Source organism: Equus asinus, chromosome X, assembly GCF_041296235.1.
Source record: "Equus asinus isolate D_3611 breed Donkey chromosome X, EquAss-T2T_v2, whole genome shotgun sequence".
Taxonomy (NCBI): domain Eukaryota; kingdom Metazoa; phylum Chordata; class Mammalia; order Perissodactyla; family Equidae; genus Equus; species Equus asinus.
The window spans coordinates 137,848,662-137,875,384 of record NC_091820.1 but is presented as its reverse complement, the minus strand read 5'-3'; the positions used below and the strand labels follow the sequence as shown (position 1 = coordinate 137,875,384).

At 52.2% G+C, this 26,723-nt stretch overlaps 2 protein-coding genes and 1 pseudogene across 2 annotated transcripts; 1 reads left to right on the top strand and 2 right to left on the bottom strand.

Annotated features, from left to right (window-relative positions):
• Positions 1–286: 286 nt before the first annotated feature.
• Positions 287–1,393, bottom strand: LOC139042804 (melanoma-associated antigen 10-like). The gene has a single exon (XM_070503291.1). The coding sequence runs from the start codon at positions 1,391–1,393 to the stop codon at positions 287–289; it is 1,107 nt and encodes a 368-aa protein (XP_070359392.1).
• A 10,813-nt stretch (positions 1,394–12,206) lies between these two features.
• LOC123282406 (protein EOLA1-like) lies at positions 12,207–13,499 on the top strand (annotated as a pseudogene).
• Positions 13,500–14,771: 1,272 nt separating this feature from the next.
• Positions 14,772–16,272, bottom strand: LOC106834950 (heat shock transcription factor, X-linked member 3). Its single transcript, XM_014846979.3, has 2 exons — positions 15,778–16,272; positions 14,772–15,362 (listed from the first exon to the last, which is right to left on the bottom strand). Exons 1-2 carry the CDS (start codon positions 16,270–16,272, stop codon positions 14,772–14,774), a joined length of 1,086 nt encoding a protein of 361 aa, XP_014702465.2.
• Between the last annotated feature and the right edge of the window lie 10,451 nt (positions 16,273–26,723).

Sequence of the window (26,723 nt, the reverse complement as noted above, 5' to 3'; positions counted from 1 at the left end):
TACAAAAGATAGAGGAAGACTGGCATAGATCTTAGCTAAGGGACAATCTTCCTCAAGCAAAAAGAGGAAGATTGCCAACAGATGTTAGTTCAGGGCCAATCTTCCTCACCACAAAGAAGAAGAAAAACAGAAAGAAAAAGAAGATGATACATTTCAAAGTCACCCCTATGGAACAGGAACACAAAGCTGTTATGCCCTATAATACCCTCAGCCCCAGCCTGGCCCTCCACTGCTTAGATCATTGACTGCCTTCCTAAAACACAGAGTGAAGAATCTGCTTTAGACTTCACTCAGGGCAGGAGGAGCTACTGGGCACGGTACTACAACTTGCACTGGCCGTGTCAGTAGCGTTATCCGTGCTGGCAATTCTGGCCTGAACTCTCTCTTCCTGATCTCTCAAAGCTTCCTCATACGACACTGGGAAGGACCTGGGGTCACCCCCAATGGCACTGGCCAAAAACTCCAGGACACTCATCTTGCTGGTTTCAGCGTGGGCCCTGGGACCCCACAGGAACTCGTAGCGAGCAGGATCGCTGCTGGGCACCTGCCGGTACTCCACGTACTGCTCCTGCACCCAAACTTTAGTGATAAGCTCCCTGGGCTCCCCGTAGATGAAGTGCTCCCTCCCGGCACGCACCCCCATGACACTCAGTGCTTCCCAGACGTCCTCCTCAGGGGCACAGTCGCCCTGCAGGAGGATGACGCCCAGGAGCATCACCAGGAGGCCGGTATTGGGCATGCTCTGCTCATCGCTCAGCATCCCATCGTAGGTGAGGCCCAGGGTGGTGACCAGGACATAGGCGTGGTCGCTGGGGTCCACTTCCTTCACGTCAACGCCAAAGACGAGCTGCATGCACTCAGAGGCTTCACTGAAGATCACAGGGAAGTGGTCCTGGTGATCTCTGAGGACCGTATTCAGCATCTCCGCCTTTGTGGTCGGCTCCTTTGTGCGATACTTGACAAGCAGGAACTCCACCAGCTCAGCCACCTTGCCATCAATCACATTTCTGGGAAAGGACGCAGTGTCTGGCTGGGCCTGCGAGGTGCTCGGACCCTCCTCTCCTCGGCTGCTGGAGCTGTCGTCTTCAGACTGGCTCAGTGGAGGGGAGGCCATGGCAGTGGGGGAGGGGCGGGCACTCTGAGGGCTCTGGGGAGGACTCGGGGCCCCAGCGACATCATCAACCTCCTCTGGTGTGCTCAACAAGAGAGGATAGCAAGAGGAAGAGGAGGAGGAGGGGAAAGAGGAGGGAAAAGAGGAGGAGCAGGTGGAGGACGAAGAAGTATCCTCTTCCACAGCCACAGGAAGCAGTGCACCCACTGGGCCCTGCGTCTCGCTTTGGGACTGAAGGCCTTCCTCAAGCATGTAGCGCCGTCGCTTTGGAGCACGAGGCATGATGACTCCTGTCAGGGCAGCCGACAGGAGCGTGGGCAGGAGGAGACCAATGGGGACCCACGGGCCTGGGGGGAGAGGGAGTGTGAGCAGCCTTAGGTGAGAAACACACCCTTGGCGGCTCTGACAGAGGTGACTTACGGGCCTCCTCTTAGGGGCGCTCTCGGCTTCACAGGGCTCTGTTGTCCAGGGCGGCCTGTGTCCTAGGGATCTGAAGGAAGAAGTGGGTCGGCCCCTCAGGGAGCACCCAGCACAGCCCGAGGTTCTGGGGCTGACTGTGGGCTGGGGTGGGGTGGGCTCCAGATCTGTGGGGTCTGACAGGAGGGCTGGGCTGGACTCTGTGAGGTCGCCAGTGTTCTGGGGTGGGCGGTCCCCTCTGAGCTCACTCAGGGTCCTCACCTTTCCCCTGGCTGGTCCTGGGCCCCACCGTGCTGCTGCCCTGAGGCAGACCTCTCAGAACAAGACCATGCACCACTAAGACTGAGTAGAAGGAAGCGAGGGGGCCCACATCTGGCCACAGTTGCAGAGGGGCTAACAGGAGGCACCAAGGGACAAGAAGTGAGACCCAACTCTGTGGGTTCCATCTGTCCTGGGACGGGTGGTCCACTCAGTCTTCACCTCGACACCCTGCAGGGCCTGGGTCAACTCCTCTGTTGACCTGAGGCCACCCTCCTTCGGCCAAGGCCTGGATTCCCGAAGACACCGGAAGGGGAAGTGAGGGGGACTGAATCCACCCACCGATCCCGGGTGTCCCCACGGCAGACAGCAGGATAGGGCTGGCCTGGGCTGCACGTGTCCCGGTGTGTGGGGGGGTCCCCAAACCCTCACCATGACCCCGGCCAGGGCCTGGGATCCTGCCTCTGCTGACCTGAGTCCAGACCCTCACATCGAGGCCCTTGCCCCCTTCCCGAGACACCGACCTGGAAATGAGGAGGGGCTCAGCCAGACAGGCCCTGCCGGGGGTGCCAGGGCTGACAGTAGGGCCAGGCCAGATTTCCATGGGGTCCCACTTTGTCCTGGCGATGGGGGTACCCTCACTCCTCCCTCGGGGTCCTCACCTTGACTCCTGGAATGTGTGTCAGCTGAGCAGATGTGCTTCCTCAGATGACCTGATGTCGTCCTCGCAGACCAAGGTCCTCACCTCCCTGAACCTCTGAGAGAAACCGGAGGAGATTGCACATCCACGCCCACCCGCCTGCCCCCACCGCCGCCATCCCAAAAGGCTGGCAGCAGGGACCAGCCCTGTAGCCTGGGGTGGGACTTCCCCCAGTACTCCTGTAGGTTATTCGTCTTTCCTCCTGGCCCCCCGTCTGGGACAGCTGACGTCTCCCCCTTAGACCAGGCCCTCTCCTCCTGAGGGCCCCCCACCTTCCTGCCCAGGCTAGAAGTGAGCATGCCATGTGGGACCACCGCTGACTGTTCCTTCCAGGGCTGAGAACAGGGGACAGCCAGATTCTGTGCCGTCCTTTCTTTGCTGAGGTAGGGGGTACCTTCAGTCCTCAGGAAGGGTCCTCACCCTGACACCAGGCAGATCCTGGGACTCTGCCCTCGGCTGACCTGTTGTGCCCCTCAGACCAAGACCTCACCTCCCTGACATCCCCCATCCACAACCATATGATGGAAGTCGGAGCAGGCCACGTCCAGCCCTCCCTGCCCGGGGCCTCCCTGGGCCGAGAACAGGGGAAGCTGGCCTCTGTGAGGTCCCTTCTCTTCTGGGGTGGGGGGAACCTCCATGCCCTCCGTTCCTCCCAAAGGCTCCTTGTCTGGAGTCCGGGCAGATCCGGGACCCCTTCCTCTGCTGACCAGATGTGGCTCCCTCTGCTGACCCGCCGACGCCCCACAGAACAAGGCCTCACCTGGCAGAGCTCGAGGCAGAGGTGAGTGGGCTGCACCACCTGCTGCCACCCCTGCCTGGGGTCTTCAGGGGTGACAGGGGCAGGGCCGATTTCAGTGGGCCCCCTCTGCCTGGGGTGGGAGTCCCCTCATTGTCCTCAAGGTATTCCTAGTTACTCCTGGCCAGGCCTGGAACCTTCCCTTCTGCTAACCCGAAGTAGCATCCTGCAGGCCAAGGCCACGATGCCACTGAGACGCTGAGCAGGAAGTGGACAGGCCGCCCCTCCTGACATCCTGCCTGGCCTCGCAGGACTGACCACAGGGGCAGATTTCTGCTGGGGTCGCCTATGTCTGGGCTGGGGGTGTGCTCAGTCCTCCCTCGGGGTCCGGGGACCCCACCCTCAGCTGACCTGAAGTCACAGTCCTCACCTCCCGAAGACTCCGGAGGCAGAAGGCTGGACACGCCTCCTGAGGTGGCCCTCTCTGGGGCCTCCCAAGCCCGAGCGCAGGGCCACAGGCTCCCTCTCTGTCCTGGGGTCCAGGGTCCTCAGCCCTCTCTTGGCGTCTCCCCGGGACTCCAGCAGGCCCTGGGCGCCCCCCTCTGGCCCCTCAGGCGCTGCTCTCTGACCCAGTCCCCAGTCTCTCGGACACCCGGATGCGGAAGGCGGGAAAGGCCGCCTCTGGTAATGGCGCCCCGGGGCCTCCTGGTGCTGACGGCAGGGGCGTCTTTCTGCGGCATCCCTTCTGTCTTCCCTCAGGGTCTTCAGCCTGAGCCCTGGCAGGTCCCTGGATCCTCCCTCTGTGGACCCAAAGCCCTCACTGCTCTGAGACCCCCGGGGAATCTGTGGGGGTCACCTCAGGCCACTAAGCCAGGGGACGCTCAATGCTGAGGGCAGGGGCTGGGAGGGAGTCCCTGGGGTCCTTGGCCACCCTCTGCTCCTTCCTCAACCCCCAGCAGGGCCTGGCTCCGCCTCTGCCCCAAGTCCGCTCCCTCCCCCGGGCCCTCCCCAGCAGGCTCCTCTGAGGAGGGGGGCGGGGGCTCAGCAGGACCACCTCCCGTCCCCCAGCGTCCCTCAGGGCTGACAGCAGGGGCAGAGGTGGACGCCGTGGGCCCGGAGTCCTCCCTCCCGGGGCTCCCTGGGCACCTGGCTGAGCCTCGGCTCCTTCCTTCTGCTTCCCCGGATCTGGCCTCCCTCAGTGAGGCTCTCAGCGACCCCCGATCCGAGGCGGAAGCCGGGGTACACGTCACATCCGAACACCGTGGCCAGGGGTCTCCCAGGGCTGATGGCAGGGGCAGAGCGGCGTCTGGGGATCTCTTGGCCAGCCTTCTGCTGCTCTCCTTGACTCTCGCCCGCCCTGGGCCGCAGCCCCGCCCTGCCCCGTGTGTCTGCACCCCTCACCCCCAGGCTCTGACCCGTGGTTGTCTGCAGAGGGGGCGGGGAGCCCTCGGCTGACAGCCCTGCCTGGGGTCCCCCAGAGCGCACAGGAGGGGCGCGGGGCTTCTGTGGGCCTGTGCTCTGGGGCGGGGGCAGCTCTCCGGCCTCCCTTGGGAGGGTCCTCGTCCACCCTGGCTGAGAAGGGCTGCCGTCCCGGGGAAGGGCTGGTTGGGGGCTGCGGCGCCCAGGGCCGAGGGGTTCACGGGAGAAGCCCCCTTCCCGTGGGGTCTCGACACCAGCCAGCCGGACTCTGCGAACCATTTCTTTTCGGGATTGCGTTTGTGCTGACGAGGCTGAGCAGCGGCGGGGGCTTCGGGATGCTCCTCCGGGTTTATGGTGACCTCCTATTGCGTGCTCAGTGCAGGGATTTTCACTCATTTATCCTCCTTCCTAGTAAGAGATACATTGTACATGTCTGCCCACTGCGGGAGCCCTGTATCTACATCTAGAACACATTTGTAGCTGGTATGTGCTTCTAGACACCTGTTTGTACATATCACAGGAGTATGCAGCTATGCACATGTATATGCACGTATGTTCCTATTAGGTCTTTATAGCTATATGTAGACTATACGTGTGTATGCTTATTTCGTGAAAGAAAACCTTCTCTTTATGTGATTCGCTCTGATACTGCCTATTCCGTTTCTTGTCTATTCTTTAAATTCTATTAAAATGAGAATCTTTTGAAAGGCCAGTCCTCACGTGCTAAGATGGTTTCAGGTCGTTATTAGCACAGACTCCGGCCTCAAATGCCTTAATCAACCCATCTTTCCCGCCGTCCTGGTTTTGCCCCAGGGCCACTGGCCTGTGTGTCCTGAGGGCCTGCTTCAGATGTGTGCAGTGAAGCAGGAGCAGAAGTTTGAAACCTTTCCTCCTACCCATCCCGTCATCTGCATCTTTCCAGCCTACAGCCCTTCCCAACTTGACTGCCACTGCCCACGCCCCCACCCAAACACAAGCACCAGCTCACCACAGTCTTCAGTCTCCCCCAGGGCTTTCTCCTGTTCTGTTGTTTAGATGTCATTCATATTGTGTGTTGTTTTTGAAGGCTTTATTCTTTTTTAGAGCCTCTTAGGTGCCCAGACAAATAAGAAGGAAGGTACAGAGATTTCCCACTTACTTACACCCTGCCCCCTCACATGCATCACCTCCCCCATTATCGACATCTCCCACCAGACTGGGACGTTTGTTATCATCGATGAACCTATATCGACACATCGTATCCCCCAATGCCCATCAGTTACATTAGGGTTCACACTTGGTGTTGTGCATTCTGTGAGTTTGGGCAAATGTGTAATGACATGTGTCCATCATTAGAGTGTCATCCAGAGAAGTTTCACGGGCCTAAAAGTCCCCTGTGCTCTGCCTGTTGCGCCCTCCCCTCACAACCTCTGGCAACTGCTGTTCTTTTGACCGTCTTCATTGATTGCCTTTTCCAGGATGTTCGTATAGTTGGACTCACACAGTATGGAGCCTTTTCAGATTGGCTTTGTCCACTTGGCGCTATGCCCTTAAGGTTCTTCCATGTCTTTCCATGGCTTGGCAGCTCACTTCTTTTTTGCACTGAATCATATTCCATTCTCTGGATGTACCACAAATTATTTACCCATTCACCTACTGAAGGACATCTTGGTTGCTTCCAAGTTTTGACAACTATTGGCAAAGCTTCCCTAAATATCTGTGTGCAGGGTTTTGTGTGGACATACATTTTCACCTCTTTTGGGTAAATACGCATATGTTTGCTGGATCATATAGTGAGAATACGTATGTTGGGTTTTGTAACTGCCAAACCATCTCCCAAAGTGGCTGTACCATTTTACATTCCCCTGAGCAATGGATAGGAGTTCCTGCTGCCGCACTTCCTCGACAGCATTTGGTGTTGTCGGTGTAGCAGATTCTCACTATTCTAACAGGTGTGTAGTTATTTTGTGTGTGTGTGTGTGTGTTTACTTTCATTCTCCATTCTGTGGCTTCCCAGGGTTGATTTTGGGAGTGGAAGACAGAAGTCCGAGCTTGATTGTCATCTTGGTCCCTACAGCCTTTCAAGCAGAACTGACAACTTTGCGCTGTTCTGTCCTCGAGGAACATAGCATACTGCTCCCTCTGGGAGGACTTCGTCTACCTGAATTGATCAGTAAACTTGTATCACTGAGTTCATAAAGATCTTGTGTGTTTTCGTTTGGCTTCTTAGTTAAATTTTGGATTTTGTTGGTGTCGTGAATGGAGTTTTTCTGTTACTGCACATTCTAAATAGTTTTTGCTGTGTTGTGGCAAGGCTCTTGATTTTCCTATAGTCGTGATCTGCCATCCACTCTTTTTCTGAAGTCTGTTTTTCGCTTGAATATTCAATGTTCCCATTCCTCTCAATTTTCTAGAAAGGTGATGATCTTCTCACACCCAATAGAAACTCTTTCTTTTCGATGCTCATACCTGACACTTATTTGGACACCCATGGCTCTGGCTTTGTGTTCCAGCGTGGCTTCAGAAAGGAGAGGTGATATCATGTATCTGTGACTTGTCTCTGACAAGAGTGCTTCCAGCATTGCACACTTCAGCGTGTTTTCTGTTGCTTTCAGGAAAGCGAATTCCCCTTCTAATCTTCTTCTGCTGGAAGTTTTTTCCATGCACTTGTGTTGAATTTCATTCAAAGGATTTTTCTGTACCCATTGATGGGATCAAAGGTTTTCTCCTTCTTATCCCTGCTAATTTGTAGGGAATTACAGTTGAAAGTGTTTTCTACTGTTAAATCATATTTTCATTCATTGGACACAGCCTGTTTGTCCATTTAATTCTCCACTATGTTGAATATGCTATTCATTTATTTAGAATAGCTGCTGCTATGTGAGTGATTTTGTCCTAAGTGTTCTTTTCATGGTGGGGTCCTCCTCCAGTGTTTAAATCAAGGGGAATTTGCTTGGGAAAATGAGTTGAACAATTGCTCGTATTTTCTATGGTTTGAAAGAGTTGACATAAATGATAACGAGTTCTCCCTGACCGTTTGGTAGAACTGGCCTCCAAAACTGCCCCGTCCTGGAATGCTTGAGGGCGGCTTGAGCTTAAATACAGTTTCAGTTTCTATCATACTACTTTGGTTTTCCATTTTTTCTGTGGATCCATTTGGTCATTTTTAATGGTCCATTTTAGCTAGGATATCAAATGGAATGGCATATTTATGATAAAAGCTTTGTATTCCAGAAAATCTCAAACATGTAAACAGTAGATAATCGTGTCTTGCACCCGTCTACCTGACACCCAGTGTCACCGGTCTTCCGCCCATTTTCCTCCCAGATTCTCAGAGGTCATTGACATGCTGAGGGTTTTTAGGTCTTTCAAGCGACATTGCAAGCCTGCAGATCACTTGGGTCAAGCGGGGAAAAGGCACAGCCAGGCTGACTAACTTTTGAGGGTCTTACCCAAAGCATTGGCGGCAGCTTCCAGAGCATCATGTGCACATACTCCTGTCCTGGGGACGTCGTCCCTTTTCTGGCTGCTTTCTAGGAGGAAACACAGAAAAGGAAATTGGAAACATCACAGCAAAAGGAAGTTTAGGGCTGGCAATTAGGAGCTCAAAATGTTTCACACCTTGAAAGAGCTTGTGTGAGCACAATGGTTTCAAAATGACCATGTGGAGGGCAGACCCTCCAAGTTCGTGCTGTGCTTTGGGGGAGAATTGGGAAGGTGGCTCCAGGGCTCCAAGAAACCGTGCAGATGGGAGCTGGGGGCAGGCCCGAGGTAATGCGTTCCTTTCAGCATTCAGGGCATCCATCCACCAGGAGGACCCTCCCTCGCAGAACTTTGGGGTGCAGAGTTTCGAGCAGAAGGTGGGCCTGGAGGAGGTCTTGATGCCTCCCCCAGGGCCAACTCCCACAGCCCAGTGTCTTCTCTCTGTCCCAGCCCAGGAGTGCTGACCATGCCCCCGGCCGCCTCTAGAGCAAGTTATAGCATGTTTGCCCGGTTCTGACATGTCAGATGGACCATCCTCAATAGCAGATTTTCAGCCAGAAAGGAAGGCCACCTCAATCAGTGTACACAGGGGTCAGAAGACATATCCTGGTTGAGAGTTGTCACAAGGTGGGGGGAAGGTACATCTTAGACACACAGTGACAAGACCTACGTCTACTGACCAGCTAACTTGGGCATCTTACAAGAAGGTCACATCGTGTATAAACTCACACCAACGCTTTGAGCTTGTGCTGGTGCTGCGCCCATCCTACAGATCAAGAAATTGAGGCGCAGAGAGTTTACGTGATTCGCTCGGCTTATGAGCAGCAGAGCTCATATTCAAGCTGAGCTTTCCACGGGTGCAAAGCCCTGTCCCTGCACTGGCCTGAGCTGTCTCCCCCACAATCAAAGGGGTTCCAGCGGTCCTCCCTGGCGACCTCATGTGTGACGCTTCATGCCACATAATTTAGGGACTGCAAGGAGGCCAAGCAGTGGTGGCAAGGAGAGCCTGACACTGGACCCTGCCTACAGGGCCTCTCCTAGCCTCATCGGGTTGCCATTTCTCCTGACATGGAGATGGGGGCCTTGGAGAGAGGCGGGGTCTAGGACGGAGGGTGTGAGGATAGAGAAGGTTATACTTGGACGTGGGTGTTGGAAGTGCGGCCCTTTGAAGGCTGCTCCTATTTTCAGGCATGGGCCATGCTCTCCCAGTCACCTGCCCAGTCTGCTCCCCTTCTCTCCCAGCTGGTTTGGGGCTCGATATTTTCCTGAAGGCTCACTCCTGCGGGCAGGCTGGACGTCAGGCACGTGGCAGGGCAGCAGTCCAATGCACAGAGTCCACGGGGCTGGAGACTCTCATGCATGCACACTGGTTAAGTGTCTGTGGAGCCCTTTGAACAGCCCCTTCGTCTGAGTACTGGGCAGACATGGCTTTGCCCCCTGATGCTGTCTTGTGGCTGTCCCTTGGCATCACACCCTTCATCTGCCATCAGACCAGCCCTATTCCTGTGCCCAGCCCCGGCTCAGGGACCGAGAACAGGCAGAGGCCTGGGACGCCGTACTTGCTCACGAAGGGCCCTGGGGCAGCGGCCAGTGATATTTGCCACAGAGGAGGGCAGGTGAGAGCCAGGGAGGAGGTCAGCCACTTGCCAAGGAGGCTGGAGTTCTGAGCAGGCTTCAGCCACGGCTGGGGAATGGGGGCTTCTTAGAGAAGCAGGACCATGGCTGAGATGCCTCACACAAGCCCCTCAGGGGGCAGGCTCAGGGCATCAGAGAGGATGTCAGAACCTTCCTGCTGATGGGCAGGGGAGCTGCTGTGTGCTCTGCCCTGCCCTATTCTGGACTGGCTGGGGACCCGGTGTCATGTGCCCACACAGAGCCTGCTGTGGAGGACGCTGCACCCTGGAAATGCCTCCCTGACGCACCCTGTGAGGCACTTGGTGCATCCCGGCTGCTGCAGCCCTGTGGTCCATGGCTGCCCTGGGCGAGCGCTGTCCCACACCAGTCAGTTCCCTCCAAGAACGGACACGCGGGGTCCCTGCTTCCATTCTGGAGTGCCCCACAGGGGTCTGGTCCTGGGACTTGTCCCATGAGCACCCACTTCATGATGTGGTCCGGGGATCCAGCTCACCTGTAGCCGCATCTGCTGCCACGTCCCTCCCCTGGGGGAGTTCAGATGTGATCTGGAGGGTCCTCCTCCTTCCACCTCTCCTGGGAGCTGACCCTCTTCACAGCCTGCCTCCTGGGAACCCAAAGCCCTCTCCTGCCCGGCTCCTTTCCAAATACACCTTTGAGTCTAGGGGTGTCTGGGTCCTGGGGAGCATCCTGGTGACCATGCCTGCCATCTGCTAGAAACTTTCGTCTGCTCAAACTCTCTGTTTGGGGACACCAAGGTCCTAGCTGGCTCTGTGAGTGTCTGAGAAGACACTCCTCCCTCTGGCTCAGCCTCAGAAAGCAAAACCTCATAGTGACCCTGACCAGGCCATCATCTTAATCAAACCTTTGGCATTACATAGGGAATTATTTGAAAATGACTTATAATCATAGTGATTTGGCTCACACCCACATGGCAGTGATTATTACTTACCAGCCATTAGGAGACTCAGCAAAAGGCTACATCATGTCCTGCCAGCTCTCCCTGAACTTCAGCTGCGCTGAAAGAGGATTCTTATCTGGGGACCTCCAAAGTCAGATATGTGCACAAGAACATCGGCCCCGGGGACTGAGCGGTTGTCAATAGGGGGACAGGCGGGACAAAGCCCCACGCTGGGCAGACCCAGGAGGCCAGGTTGGGGAGAGAGTGGGCAGAGTGGACAGCAGGGCTGATGGAGGCACAAGGCTGAGCCCCAGGAGGAGGACACCCTCAATCCCTACAGGGTCATTCGGCAGCAGGCTGCTGGCCTCCTAAGAGAGATGCATCACAGTCCTGAGGGGAGTGAGGGGTGTAGCACAGGGGTCTAAGGGAGCAGGTGGCAGGAGGAATTCCTGAAGCCAGCCTCCTGTGGGGCAGATCCTGTTTTGAACATCTTCACCCCTGCCCAGGGCCCCGAAGGCACGGAATCTGGCATCTCACCTCTAAGGGTCTAAAGTGCATGGCTTAAGTCCCTGGGTGGAGAAACAGCGTGGTCAGTGTCCTGTGTTGTCACAGCTTGAGAATTAATCCACAACCCCTGTGGTGCCTTCTATAGAGAAGGCTGTGGCAGACAACGCACCTGCTGCTATCAGCAGCAAAGCGTCCTCATAGGACCCTTCCTGAGCACAAGAGGACTGGCAGTGCAGTTTCCCCATTAGTCCAGGGAGGAGAGGAAGACGAGGTGTGGGGGAGCCCTTGACGTCTCTCCAACACGTACTACCGTCGCGTAATAGATGCTCAACAAAAAGCAGCTGTTATAATTTATTACGACAAAATCCACTTCATTTGTGGGAGGGGTTTCTGAGAAAGTCAAATTTGCCCCGAAATTCTCCACTTTTTGCATGTGCCCACCTACTATGTGGCAGGTGCTTCAAATCCAAGGTCACGTCTAATTTTCACATTATCCTCCAGGTCTCAGCAGGGAGAGACTGCCCTCTTCACTCCACAGCACAGTCTTAGCCTGGGAGTCTCTGCTACCGTCCACATTGCTGAACGGGCCTGAACACGTGGACACGGGCGCATACTGGATCTTTACTGGTCAGTAGTCATTTCCAGGATGATTTTGACCCCGGCTCCTACCACTCTCTCCTCTGGAAATTTTTGGTTTCCGTGACATCTCAGAGAATTTGCAGCTTAATTGGAAACTGACTAGAAACTCAGCCCCAGTTGCTGCTCTGCATGGTTCCCTCCCTGAGGCTGTATTATTCCATTTCAGTGTGGGGTCTTCCCCAGCCAGGGGCACCTAACTCAAAGCTCCCAGAATTCCCATCAAAGACGGCCTCCTTTCCTCTTTTGCAGCTGCCCTTCCATTCAAACTGCCTATTTTCATCCCTTTAAAATCGAGCCCTTACTTACAATTGGCCAAAATAAACTCCAGGTAGCAGTGAGCTTGGAGTGCTGATCTGCAATGTTTGTTGATGTTCATTGTTCTGCATTTCCACAGGCCACGTGAGGCCCAAGGAGCTCTGGGGAGATGAAGTTCAGCTGCCTCTCCTTCCGGCAGCCCTATGCAGGTTTTGTCTTAAATGGGGTCAAGACCATGGAGACGCGTTGGCATCCCCTGCTGCACAGCCCCCGGGACTGAACCATCGCCATCCACATTGCTCACAGGGACTGTGAAGACGCAGCCTGGAAGGAGCTGCTGGTGGAGAGGCTGGGGAGGACCCCCGCTCAGATTCGGGCCTTGCTCCGGCAAGGGGAAAAGTGTGGCCGTGGAGTGATAGCCGGCAAGTGCTGCTGTGCTGAGCACCGCTCAGACACCTCCCAGGGCCGCCCCCAGGACTTGTTTTCTTTTGAACTGCTGTGTGTGGGGTGTGTGGTTTCTTTCAGCAACACACCTTCAGAGGGGGCGCAAGGGGTCCTGGGCTGGGGGTCTGCCGGCCGAGGTTCCACGACCCGGGGTGAATCTTTTCTCCATCCTGGGCCTCAGTTCCCATTTGTGGTCCAAGAGGCAGGGTCAGGTCCAAGTCTGCATGTGGGGTTTGCCTGTGTGTATGTGCTTGTGCGTGCATGCGAGTGGGAGAGACCCTGAGAGGCAGCACAGCACACAGAGCGGGTTGGACCGACCTCTGGACTCAGGCTGCCTGCCTGGCTTCACGTGCCTGTCCCACCCCCAGTGCCCGCTGCATACTGGGCAAGTCCCCTGATCCCTCAATGGTTGAGGCCCCATATCAGCTCCTGTCCCCTGGTGAAGTGCTTGGGGGCCTGATGGCCTGTAAGTTACCTGCAGGGGCTGGGGCCCTTGTGATCTGTACCTGCTGCCCTCAGCAGTCTGGCTGGGATCTGCCCGTTATTTTGGTGGGGTTGTTAAGGACAAGACCCTCTCCTCCTCATTGTCCCTCACTCAGCTTCTCCCAGAATCCCTTGGACAGAGTTTGGCACGTCAGAAGTGCTCACTCAGAGTGACCCACTTCACTCCGTGTCCATTGGGCAATATCATCTTAGTCTCCGGTGGCTGTAACTTTGAATACCCATGTTGTCTGACAGGCAGGCCTTGGTTTATGGAAGGAAAAACATCTCTGTGCTCCTCCCTTTGTGCACAGGGCTCGTTGACATTGGGGAAACTTTGCAGGGTCCAGAAAACTTAGCTCCCGATGAGGTGGTGGAACTGGAAAATCAAGCCGTGCTGACCAACCTGAAGCAGAAGTTCCTGACGGTGCTTTCAAACCCCAGGTGGCTGCAGGAGCCCATCCCCAGGAAAGGCAGAAAGGATGTCTTCCAGGTAGACCTCCCAGAGCACCTGATCCCCTTGGGGCAGGAGGCCTGAGGAGCGTGGGCTCCTCAGAGGAAGGTCACCGAGAGACCAGCTAAATTGTGACCCAGCAGCTCGTCGTCACATGGTGGACGTGGAAATCGGGTTCGGTGTGGATTGGCACCGCAGGGGAGCGCGCTACCCACTATGTGCTGTTCACATAAACAGATTCTCCACTCAGATGCAGGGACGGGGAGCGGGACTTTCCTTGCAAGATGCCTCTCTGGGCTCAGTGACAGTCTCAAGGACTTTGACCTTCAGGAAAAAGGGAAAGCTGCCAGGGAGTTCTTGGCATTGCCACTCATTTTGCTCCAGCTGATTTCTGGATTGACCAAAGAAATTCGTTTTAAGAGGACTCGTTAGTGTTCTCCCCTCTCTTTGTTCTAGTCAAACTCAGAGTGTTTGCACAGCACCCAGGGGACGTTGTGTAGAGGCTGGGAGCGGGCGCTGAGTGATTGCTGGAGAGTGACCAGTCCTGGATGGCCTCATTCCTGATGAAGAGGACCTCAGACTTGGAAACAGAGCACCTGTCTGTCCTTGCAAATGACTCTTTCTCTGTTGTAAAAGAGTCCCTTGGCGCATGGAGCATGCGTGTTAGACATGTCGCACAGCTACTTCATGTGCAAAGAAAGGAGCCTAAATACAGCTCTTTCAGAAAATTGCTAGGTAGTGTTGTTTATTTTGTGGGAAGTCTTTTTTCTTTCATTCTCTTTTTTTGGTCATTTATTAGGAAAATTTCTAATGGTTGTTACCTATGAGCATGATGGGCTTTCCCCCAGGCAGTGGTCGGACATCCCTCGGCAAATGAAGTGGCCCTACTTTTAGGTGGACCTCTTGGAAGACCCCTGGCTCTTGGGCAAGAAACATTCAGCTGCTATTCAGAAACTTCCTGGCATCATAGGGGGACCCATGAGGAAAGACCCTCCAGTTTCGAGATATGTCAATAGTGGAATAGTGTAAGGTGATACCCCTAATCAAGAACCGGGCTGTTCTGTGTCCTGACCACCAGGCCAGGCTCAGGGAAGGAGATATTCCTGGGCTCCCCAGTCGTTGGCTGAATGTGTGAAAATGCTGGTTCTTCAAATGAAAGAGGACAACGGGCACCAAAGCCTGTTTGGGGCCTGGATTTCCAGCCTCCTCAGGCTTATCTGGTGAGGTGTGTATAGGATCGCAAGTTAGAAAGAACACTGACTCACAATTCTCATAAGATTGTTTATTTACTCCATCAGAGTTTTGCATCATGGTCATAAAATGGTAGTTTTTATCTATCACCAGTGACCTGTGAGCTTAGGGACCTGGATTGTCCTTGAAGCGCTCACAAAGTGCACACTTGTAATCTGAGGAGCCTTCCTGCTGCTCGTCCTCATCAGGGACCTCATGTGGAGCCATCACTGAGAGGGAAGCCAGCAGGATGGAATAACAGGTGTTGTATAAGGACATCACCGAATCATAATCGGGGAAATCTGGGGGGCTGGTGGGTGGTTCCTCTGCACCGTCTCCCCCGGCAGTAGCCAGGGGCACAAACATAACATTCCTGGATGTGCCCTCCCCACTTGGGCTGCCTGGCTCACTTGGGTGATGATTTTCTGTGGCATGTCCAGCTACACTGCTCACAGATTGGTTTTCAGAGCACACGAACGACCAGGTGTCACTGGGTCCCTGAGCTTTAGGGCTTTCCTTCTGGGCCTTTCTGTCACCTTCTTTGGTGGGTTCATTGCGATGGATTCGTGGGGAGCGCCTCGTAGCTTCTACCTGCTTCTTTCTCTTTGGAGTTGTTGCGCTGGTCCCTGGCTGAGTGGTAATTCTCAGGTTGCCTCTTCTCCGAATGTTCTCAATGAGCAGAGGCTTATTTCTCTGAAAGTTGGAGTTACGGTACATCTGAAACGAAATCAATCCTGTTAGTCATCCTGGAAGCAAATATTCATTCCCCCCATTCCTAATCATAATGGTCTTGTTTTCCTAGGGAGAAAAGATCTTTTTAACTTGCTGGCAAGTTTCCTTTTTCCCTAGAGCCTGAGCTCACTCAACATACATAATGCCTAGGTTAAGGTGCATCTATCTCCTTGACATTAACTGACCTCTCAGAGTCTTTTGTCACACCTGCAGATTACCTCTGAGGGGGCTGTCCTTTAAAAGGAGCAAATATACCTTCTCATCTTTCCATAAATAAAGTCTCATGTGAAAAAAGTTATCCTCAGAAATTAAACCCTTTCAGTGCATCATTCATCTTGCTCTACTAGGAAGATGTTCGAGGGATGGAGAACATGGGAAACAGAAGGACGTTCTACTTTACCATCATTCTCTTGTTCCCTGGAGAGTGAACCGAAGGGTCGTTTGGACGTATTTTGCTGAAGCCGTAGAGATTCAGTTGGCGGATAAAACTCTTCAAGCTGTCTGTTTCAAAAATTCTCCCTGGGCCTCTCCGTTGAAGAATCTCCCTCTGGAAAAGATCCTCTTCAATGATCACGGTGTCTCCCTCGTCATTCCAGTGCACGGACGTGAAGGCGTCGTCCTCAGCTACCATCCAAAGCTTTCTTGGGAAGGAGAGCCCGAGAAGGTGGTGGTTTTCTTCCACGTGGACGATGCCTTGGTTTGGGTCCTGTGGTCGCGGGTTGTCTTGGGGGCCTGGATCTTGGTTTATGGCTTGGTCACTGCGGGTCCCCAAAATCTCCCTTGAATCCAACTTTGGATCCAGGGATGAATTAGTTGGGACCCCTGTTGCTGGCTCTCGGTCACCTGATGGGGCCTGCTTGACTTCATCTGTCTGGTCGGTACCCTGACTAGCCATGGAGCTAGTCTAGGTCAGGAGCACTTTCTATCTGAGATCATATCCCTGAACTCTCAGGTCAGAAATGCCTTCGGTCAGGGTGGGGATGCCCAGTAAATACTGTCCACAAAATTCTAGAGTCTCGGTAGTGCAGCAACCGGCTGCTTAAGTCATCGTTCCCTTTAGTTGTCACATGATGTCACAAAGGTGGCTCACAGCTGGTCTGGAGAGGAAGTTCTGGCCAAGTGTGGGGGAGGGGAGGGGTACAGGGTCCCAGTTTCTCTCTTTTCTAAAAGGAGAGAACCGCGTGGTTCAAGTTCCCAGAAAAGGCTCCCGTCAGTCGCCAGGCACATTGTTTCATGGGGCCAGGCCCTGGATGGGTTGAGAAAGCATGATCCTATCTCCACTCCCACCCCTAAAGACAGGGAGGGGGCCTGTTGCTGACCCCTCTGATGTACTCAAAGGCCAGGCCCTGGTTAGTCCTAGCTTGGCTCCCACCAAGACCAGGCGGGTCAGATGGGCCCCTGGGGGACCGTGCCTCCCAGAAGACGGTGGTACCTAGCAGGCTGATTGGCAGGGTCTAGGTTGGTAGTCCCCTCCTTCTTCCTCCTACCCCTACTGCCTGCTTTTGTCTCTTCCGGCTCCTCCTGCTGGTTGATTGGTCCTACTCAGATGGGCCCAAACAAAGAGTCCTGTTTTCTTGCCCCGGGTCAAGTTGTCTCCAGATTAGGGCTGTACTGGAGAATAGCGGGAGTGCTCCTCGGGTTCTTCAACCTCGGTGTCACCCAAAGCACCTCAAACACAGTTTTACCCACAGGACCAGCATGTGAGTGGATAGCTGCATCCTCCACGGTGCTTGGGAGGGAGTCTCCTCTTGAACTCTGCTTGCCTCCAAATCTCATCCTTCTCCAGATCACAGTGGGATTGTCTTTAGTTTCCGTTACCTCCCCATGGAAACTCTTCTTCTTGCCCAAGACGTGCTCACTTTGGGAACACCAGTGTTTGCCCTTTTCAAGTCACCTTCCCCAGATGCCCTGATTCAACCTCCTTTGAGGCTGTCTCTACAGCCCTTCTTTAATTTAAAGTCCTTTCTTTAATAGAGTGGTTTGGCTTCTGCTCTCCCAGATTTCTGGCCTCCCACTTCCAAATTGGATCTCTTTTCGTACTACTTCCCCTTTTAATTACTTGATTTGGGGAGTTCAGTATCTATTCTGTTCTGTTGAGACAAAGCATTTCACTGACCCATTCCCCTGAGCCAGCCTTGCTCTCCTTGCCCCAAGCCCACCCCCACCCCTGACCCGTGTGTCCCTCCCCTGCCATTACCTGGTTGGTTAGGTCCACTGAATAATTTTTTTGGTCTTGGGTTAGATGCTTTTCAAAGGGCTTACTTTACAGAGACAGGAGTTTTCGTTTGGCTAGCCATGAGTAAAGGAAGCCAATATGAAGGTACCCATCAATGCGTGTTTGAAAATAGATGAGAATCTGGGTGTGGGATGGGACAGAACTCAAATGAAAGTCATCCTTACCACAGAGGAGAGGATACGACAGTGATTTTGGTGGTCCGTGTTCTCTAGCTGTTGTGGGCAACTTTGTTCTTAATATTCACTCTGCATAGAGAGATAGAATGGTACCATGGGAAGGCCTTGCCTGCAAGGATCCTAGGTCCTTGTCCCAGCTCTGCCACTAAGTAGGGTCCTTTGCCCTCTCTGAGGGTCAATCTTTTGTTTCTAAAAGGGGAGTGCAAAGAGGGATTGAAAGAGAATCTCCCAAGATGCCTTTCAGTCTGGGGACTGTAATCCTTAACGGGGCCACAAGGTCCACATTTGGGCTTGGTCTGTGGTCTTTGTGCTTCTAAACAGGTTTCCAAAGCGTTTATTCAAGAAGTCAGTTTATCCTGTGGGGACATGCCCTCAGAGGCTAAGAATTTAAATGGAGGCCATTGGTGGCTTCTCAGAAGGGGGCTCCTGGAGTCTTTGGATGAACAGCCAGCTTCCTTGAGTTGCACACCAGAGTATTTTTGCCTCAGTGAGTTCTGTAAAGACTGAGAATGAAATTTCCTTGTGGCCTGTGCTAGCTCATGAACTCGGCTGATGACTTACACAAAGGGATTGGGCCGTTTGGTGGGAGAGGAGAAAATGACTTGGGATACCACAGTCTGGCATCCTGCAGAGAACCAGTATTTACTTGATGTGATCTAGGCACTCTTACATCCTAAGTGTTCTGTAGGACCATTAACTCATGTTCTTTGTTTCAGGTGTCACCGAATTTCCTCTGGGGTTAAGAATCTAGGACACGAGGCTCATCTTGTCTTCTGAAGATGAACTACTCAGGGTGCTGACTTCAGTCTAGTCGATGAAAGGTGTTATGGAAACAGCTTCCCTCGACTAAGCCTTCTCAGTCCCAGAATTTGAAACCTGGGTCCTGTGGCTACCAGTCAGACGATCTTTATCAGGCACCTGCCGTACTCAAGACCCTTTGAGAGAAATGACTGGTTGGCTCTTCGATTTTCCAGAGGTCCCAGAGATGACTCATAGGTGTCGCTGCCTTATGGATGAAACCCCCAGAGTCAGGTCACTCTAGCAGATCACAGCTGATTGGGCTCTGGGGACAGCCACCCTGGAGGGAAAGTGATTTCAGTCTGGACTCCCTGTGGGTTCTGCACAGTCTGCAGCCACGGAGAAAGTGCCTAGCTATGTGGCCTTTTCTGCCTCCCCCTCCTTCCAGCCCGCCTTGCCGCATGGGTCCAGGTGGGAGCTGCGTCCTTACTGGTCTCCCTCCCTCCCGGGTATCAGTTGTGCCGTTGCAGTTGGTTTACTTTGCACCCTAGGGATTCTTCTCAGCCATGGCACAGACACAGTCCCTCATGACATTGGGGACCTGACTTTTCTAGCCTCCCGGCCACTGTGCTCCTCTTATCCACTCAGGTGTCTGCCAGCCCAGAGGCCCTCCAGCCTCTTTCACTCACCATCTGCTGGTCTCCAGCCCTGGGCCAGCCCCACTTGGCCCTTGGCGCTATTCTTTGACAGGGAATGGTCCTCCTGCTGACCCCTCATATGACAATTTGTTTCTCTGTCCGGGGGCCACTCAGCTTGTCGGGATCTTGCTCCAAGGCTGCCTCCTGCTGAGTGACATCTCTTAGACACATGGGCCCCCTCTCCAATGCCTCTCTCCCAGCAGCTCCCTTGCCTTCCCCCCTTAACCTGCTCCGGCTGCTGTAACAAAATACCACAGACTGGGTAGCTTATAAACAACAGAAATTTATTTCTCACCATTCTGGAGGCTGGAAGTCCAAGATCAAGGCGCCAGCATGGTGGGGTGAGGGCCCTCCTCCTGGTCCCTAGCCGCCACCTTCTCGCTGTGTCCTCACATGATGGAAGAGGCTGGGGATCTCTCTGGGGCCTCTTATACGAGGTGACTCCCATCCATGGGGCCTCTACCCTCATGACTTAAGCACCTCCCACAGGCCTCGCCTCCTAATGCCATCATCTTTGGGGGTTAGGGTTTCAACAGATGCTTTTGGGGGGACACAAACATTCAGATCATAGAGCTCCCCTTCTGATAGTGCCCTCCTGACCCATAAACCCCTGGACGATCTCATGCTGTGAGGGACTCCCTTCTAATGCAAACCTGTTGAGGCACCACCCAGTAAAGCTTGTGGTGTGTTGCTGCCTCCCCTGGTCATCTCTTCCTCCTGGGTCAGCCTCCAATCCCTCGAACCCCCTACGGTTGGTTGAGCTCTTATGAAATCACGTGTCTGACCCTTAGAGGCTGATGATTATCCAACCTGAGGTGTGTTGTTTTCAGGGGTCAATTGGGAGGGACTCTAAGGCTGGCAAGGCAGAAAGGGCTTAGGGAAGCGTTGCTTGTCACTTGGACTTGGACCCCTGCTGTCTGGCCTTGCAGCGTCTCAGCTTTCCTGCTGCTGCAGAAAAGCCACTGACTTTCTTCAGTACCCCAAACCCACAAATCCTAATTGGCGGGCTTTACCTCTCAGCTCAAACCTGAAACTGTCCATGACGGGCTGTTTCGGCCTCAGCATGAGCCCTGCTGAACGGAAAGCCGGCCAAGCTCAATGAACAGGTCTTGGATTCGGGGACTGTTGCAGATTTGGGACACCCTTCTGTGGGTATGAATCTGTCAAAGCATCTTTAGAGCTGTTCTGCACCGTCTGGGTCTTTTGCAGATGCCCACGATGAAGGGCTCGATATCGGATGGGACCAAGTGAGATGGAGCTGCTCATGGGCACTGCATTTCCGAGGCGGACGGTTGCACTCCTAACTTGGAATGCCTGTGGAAGTTGTACATTGGGGGCAGGCCCATCACGGGGACTGGGATCCCTCCAAGCACTCCAGACACATCCCACTTAGACCCCCTCTTGGGACGTTCCTCTGCCATTGACTAGGCGGGTTGGTTGCAGTTTGCAACAAGGACTGACTGTCTGACTGTTTGCCTCACCTTTCTCCTGGTGCACGCACCAGGCAGTGTGAGTGTTAACGGAGCTGTCCCCAGAAAGGCCTTGTCTTCTTCTCCACCCCTCACTGGATAAGCGATCAGGACGAAAAGGATTATGTAAGTCCATTTTGAAAATTGTTGAAAAGTCAGGATTTCATCCTGACCACTTCCTGAATATGATGTGTCTTTCTGGTTCACTTGTATGACAACGTTCGTCTGGGAAAATGCCTTTGCCCCTCTTGCATACAATCCTTCCAGACAAAAGGGTCTGGGGGAGAAGAGGGGATGATGGAAACAATGTAAAGTTTGATCACTGAATGGGACACATTGATTTTGTAACGATGGAGGAAAAATAAAACTGGGCACTGGGGGATATGTGGTGCAGGGGAGAGCTTTTTGATCTTGGTTCCCAGAACTGCTCCTGGAAGCTTTGCTCTCCTCCTGAAGGAAAACTCACCATGCTGCCTTTGCAAGCTGCCGCAAGTGATGGAATCCAAACTGACTGCTGAGCCTGGGAGCACACCTGACAGCACTGACTGTGACACAGCCCGGGGTGGGCCCAGCTCTGGCACTTTCCACTGAGAACAGCTGCACCACACGTCGTCGACACTGGTCATGGACAGCTAAAACTGTTTGTAACAAAACTCCTTCACCACACTCTCTGGCTCCCAGGTGACCCCCTTGTGGTCCTCTAGCTAAAGAGTAGGTCTTCAGTCTCCTGACACTACTGTGCACTTCCCCTGAATGGGTCTGACTGCCTGGCCAAATGGCAGGAGCTTAGAGAGATAAACAACAGAAAGCATTCCTCTCACACTTTTTGTTCCCTCTGGCTTCTTTCAAGAAGTTGTCTTTCTCTTTGATTTTCCTCAGGTTGAATATGGTATGCCTAGATATAGAGTTTTCCGGTTATTTATCCTACTTGATGTTCTCTGAACTTCCTGAATCTGGAGTCTCATGTCTATCATTCCTTTTGGGAAATTCTCAGGCATCATCACTTCAAATATTTCTTCTGTTCCTTTCTCTCTTTCTTCTCATTTTGTATTCCAATTATACATATGTTACACCTTTTGCACTTGTCCCACATTTCTTGGATATTGTCTTTCATTTTCTTCATTCTTTTTTCTCTTTAAATTTCTGTTCTGGAAGTTTCTGTTGACATTTCTTCAAGCTCACTCATTCTGTCCTCTGCTGGGTCCAGTCTATTGATGAGCCCATCCAAGGCATTCTTCATTCCCGTTATAGTGTCTTTTTTTAATAAAATACATTTGTTATTGTGGTAAAATACACATAACATAAAATTTACCATCATATTTTTAAAAATACAGTTCAGTGGTATTTTTTTTTTTTTTGAGGAAGATTAGCCCTGAGCTAACTGCTGCCAATCCTCCTCTTTTCGCTGAGGAAGACTGGGCCTGAGCTAACATCCATGCCCATCTTTCTCCACTTTATATGTGGGACGCCTACCGCAGCATGGCGTGCCAAGTGGTTTCATGTTCGAACCCTGGATCCAAACTGGTGAACCCAGGGTCGCCGAATCGGAATGTGCAAACTTAACCACTGCGCCACTGGGCCGGTCCCAGTTCAATGGTATCAAGTACAATCTTATTCTTGTGCAATCATCACCATCATCCATCTCCAGAATTCTTTTTATCTTGCAAAACTGAAACTCTATGCCCATTAAACAATAACTCCTCATTCCATCTTTTCCTAACCCCTGGCACGTATCATTCTACTTTCTCGCTCTATGAATTTGACTACCCCAAGTACCTCACATAAGTGAAATAATACAGCATTTGTCTTCTTGTGTCTGGCTTATTTTACTTAGCATAATGTTCTCAAGGCTCATTTGTGTTGTATATGTTGACCTAAAACAAATAAACAGCTACTTATTTTACCAGTAAAATGGGTTCATTTGGAAACAACAAAGAATTGCAAATGGGGACATGTGGTCTATGGCAAACCACAAGCATATCCAGAGAAACAAAGGAGAAAAACATTCTTTTATGAAGCTGGGTGGGGCTGTTATAAACAAAGAGTCCATTGGAGGCACCTGGGAGTTCAAAGTCTAGGGAGTTTTCATTGGTAAGTTATGGCCGTCTCTCATTGGCTGAACTGTTGCTGGACAAGGAGGAATTTCTTCCTTCCTTCCTTCTGCTGGGATAGTAAACTATATCACTTCCTGTGGCAGATGCAAGGTATGTCTCTTCCTCTTGGGGTCTGTAGTGTGCATTAAGAGGCTCGTGCATGAGAGATCTCTCTTCCAGCCTCCTGACTCCATTTAAAATGAGGTTTCTTCTTACTAATTTTAACATGCACATGTCAGAATTTCCTTCCTTTTTAAGGCTGAATAGTATTCCATTGTATATTTGTATCACATTTTGCTTACCCATTCATCTGTTGGTTTGCTCCTGCTCTTTTAGTGTTCTGAGACTCAATTTCAACATTGTGTGGAGGGCAGTTCCCACACACACAGCAAGCACTTCTCGGACACCAGCTGGGTGTCCAAGAATTCAACTCAATTCTGACACTATCTACCCAGAGACAGTGTCAGATTCTCCAGGTTAAGGGTTCAGTCCTACAAGATTTCCCCACCCCCCACTTCAGATGCCAGTCGCAAGCCCAGGTTGTTACCTGTGCTTCTAACTGACCAGCTACAGATTTGAGGTTCCAATGACCCTCTCCAACTCAGGGTGCCAATTGCGAATGCAGGTTATTACCTGTACTTCTGATCTACTGGCTAGAAATCAGAGGTTCCCATGACCCCCTCCTCAAGTTAAATTAATTTGCTAGAGCAGCTCACAGAGTTCCGAGGAACATGCTACTTACTAGATCACTGCTTTATTGTAAAAGGATATAACTCAGGAATGGCTAGATGTAGAGCTGATAGGGCAAGGTACATAGGAAGGTGCACTGAGCTTCCATGCCTTCTCCAGACAAGCCACTCTCCCATACCTCCACGTGTTCACCAACCCAGAAGCTCTCCGAACCCCGTCCTTTTTGGTTTTTATGGAGACTTCATTACTTTGTCATGGTTGATTAAATCATTGGCCATTGGCCACTGATTCAACCTCTAGGCCCTCTCTCCTCCATGGAGGTCAGGGGTGCGGGGGGCAGGGGGTAAGGGTAGGGTGGAACTGAAAGCTCCAACTCTCTAATCACATGGTTAGTTCTCGTGGCAACCAGCTCCCATCCTTGGGTGGAGTCCAAAAGTCACCTCAATAACATAACCAGAGACACCTCTGTCACTCTCAACACTTAGGAAATTCCAAGAGATTTGGGAGCTGTGAGTGAGGAACCATGGACATAGACCAAATATATAATAAAATATATATATTTCAGGTGCCCTCAGGCTCACTGAAAGCCAGGACTTTCCTGTGTGGCAGGTACCAGACCAGAGACAGTGGGGGAATGGTTGTTTTTTCTTTGTAAATTTGACCTAATATGTCCACCAGGGAACCATTTCTCACCTCCTAGGAGGATTCCAGGGTTCATAGGAATTCGGCTTCAGTGGATGATTCCTCCTCATCTACCGCTTGTAATGAGGCGTTAATTTCTGACCAGCTAAATCAGCTCTTTCATCTGTGTATGTGTTCAGTTCCCAGCATCAAATAAGGAGACCGTTAAAGTCCTACTGCAAGCACCAGGGTGGTTTCACAAACCCTCTGTGTCACTTCAGGGTTGTATCCCAGGTCCCAGTAGATTATAGGCACCATCAGACTCTACTCACAGTCCATTTGGCAAACAGCAAGTGTGTCGAAGGCTCCCAGGGAGGGATGACCAGGTGTCTAAACGTCACAGTCCAGAGAAACTTTTTCCATGAAAGGGACTGTGGCTCTGCTCTCTGAGATCGAGGGTGAGCTATGGGAGGGCCCAGGGACCCCTGCATGGAGTAGTTATGCTTTGTGTTGGTGGGGAGGGCAGGAGGTTCTGTGTAGCCTTCAGAGGAGGCAGCAGTGATGCACATGTCAGCCCACCAGCTTCCAGAGTTGGACAGGACGGTCCACGGGGGAAGACCAGGGGAAGACCAGGGGAAGGGTGCTGTCACGCCGGGAAGAGCTGGGACTGGACAGAAGTGGTGACACCTGGAGTCAACTCTGAACAAGCCTTGGACCATCCCCAAATTGTATTTAATTCTCATTGCTGCCTTCCCTCTTTAGGCCTGCTTTCACTAACTGGGGCTCAGGGTCCTAATTTTGCCACTGAGAGACATCATGGGGAACTGAGAAGAGAAATGAATGATGAGTCAGAAGGTGGGCTGCAGGCTGGGATGGGTGGGAACAGCGTGGGCCCTAGATGAATCCGGACCAGGGTCTAGTCTCTGCCCCATCACTTACATGCCATGTGATCCTGGGAAAGTTAGCAAGCACTATGAGCCTCAGGCTCTTCCTCTGCGAAGGAAGTGGGTTGGTGAGCCCTAACTTGTATGTGATGTGTGGCAAACACGCGGCACAGTGCTGGGTATACATGGGAACTTTGAGGAAAACTTTGGCAGTTTTCTAGGATTGTTTTGATCCCAGATCTTACTCTCTTTCCTCTGGCAATTTGCTTGTTTGTTATCCAGGTCATGTCAGAGTATATGAAGCTCAATAGGACATGAAATAACTAAGCAGCCAAAAAGGATACTTCACAAATGAAACTCAGTAAATCTTCCCAATTAGAGGGTATATGTGAACATTCGGGTGTGGAGGATTCTTCCCAGCTGGATGGAACACAGAGCTCTTAGAAATAGAATCAAGGACCGACTCTTTCCTTCCCTCCAAGCTGCTCTTCATCCAGACCACTACTTCCACTCATTTTACCCCAGCAAAATCCTAGCCCTTGATTACAACTGACCAAATTAAACTCAAGAGAATTAAGATTAACACCTAATTAATGCTGTGGGCTCTGGGTCTCCCATGCCTGGGGAAGGAGTGTCAGGCCACTGACTTCTGGGCATCACTTCAAAGGAATGTGACCATATTTCTCGGGAAATCTTTGCAGATGATGGATGTCAAACTCCTCGTTGTTCACTGTGTTCAACTGCAATGTGACAAGAGCCCAGGACACCTTCCCTTCCTGCCCAGGTGGAGATTTCTGTCTGGTTAACAGTGATCCCTAAGAAACTCTTCAGAGCAATTTTCCAGTTCAGACTTGCCCCTCAGCCCTAAGACACACTGTGAGTCTGGCCATTGCCACCACCGAGCTTCATGATAATCAACTCCCACAGAAGGAATCGCAGTTTCCCCGAAGCCCCACACTGCCCTGGCTTGGGGCGTTTACAAGTGAGCGTGCTCCCCTGGGGCTGCACCACCTCCCACCTTCTTTGACTTGTCCTGGAGGGGAGACCTCACCATCTTCCTTCTAGGACTGTGGCTACTAAACTCTCATTCTACGGGTGGGGGGTGCCCTGCTTATCCTCATGTACCCACTACTGACACAGGGCCTTCCAGAGAGCAGAGGCTCAGCAAAAGTCTGAGGAAGAAATGAGCCAGTGAGCAGGGGTCTTATTTATGCAGATTAAATTTCTCTGACTTTCTTGATTCACTCAAGCAAATCCGGGTAGATTTATGTCTTTTAGTTTCATAGTCTGACAGACAAGAAGGGATAGGAAGGCAAGAATTAAGTACCTTCGATATTTATTTCTGGATTTCTAGACTCCATCATTTTGACAGATAAGTTCATTCACATTTCCAGGAAATTGCTGTTCCAGGGCCATGTCATCCAGTTCGGATCACAGACTATGATAGAAGGTGTCCCAATTACTTTTACAAAATAGCAAAACATCTACTCTTGGACTGGATAAGTACAAATTCATATGTGATCAAGGTCATTCAAAACTTAGGCGCTGAAGCAAATTTAACCTTCTATTAAAAAGAAACATTTGAAAAATTCCTAACAGAAACCAAGATCCATCTCCAGGATCCATCACAGAGAACAAGAACCCACAGACGCTATCCACAGTGGCCTCCCACCTCGCCCCTCCACTACTTAGGACACTCACTGCTCTCTCATGAAACACACAGTGAAGAAGCAGCCTCACT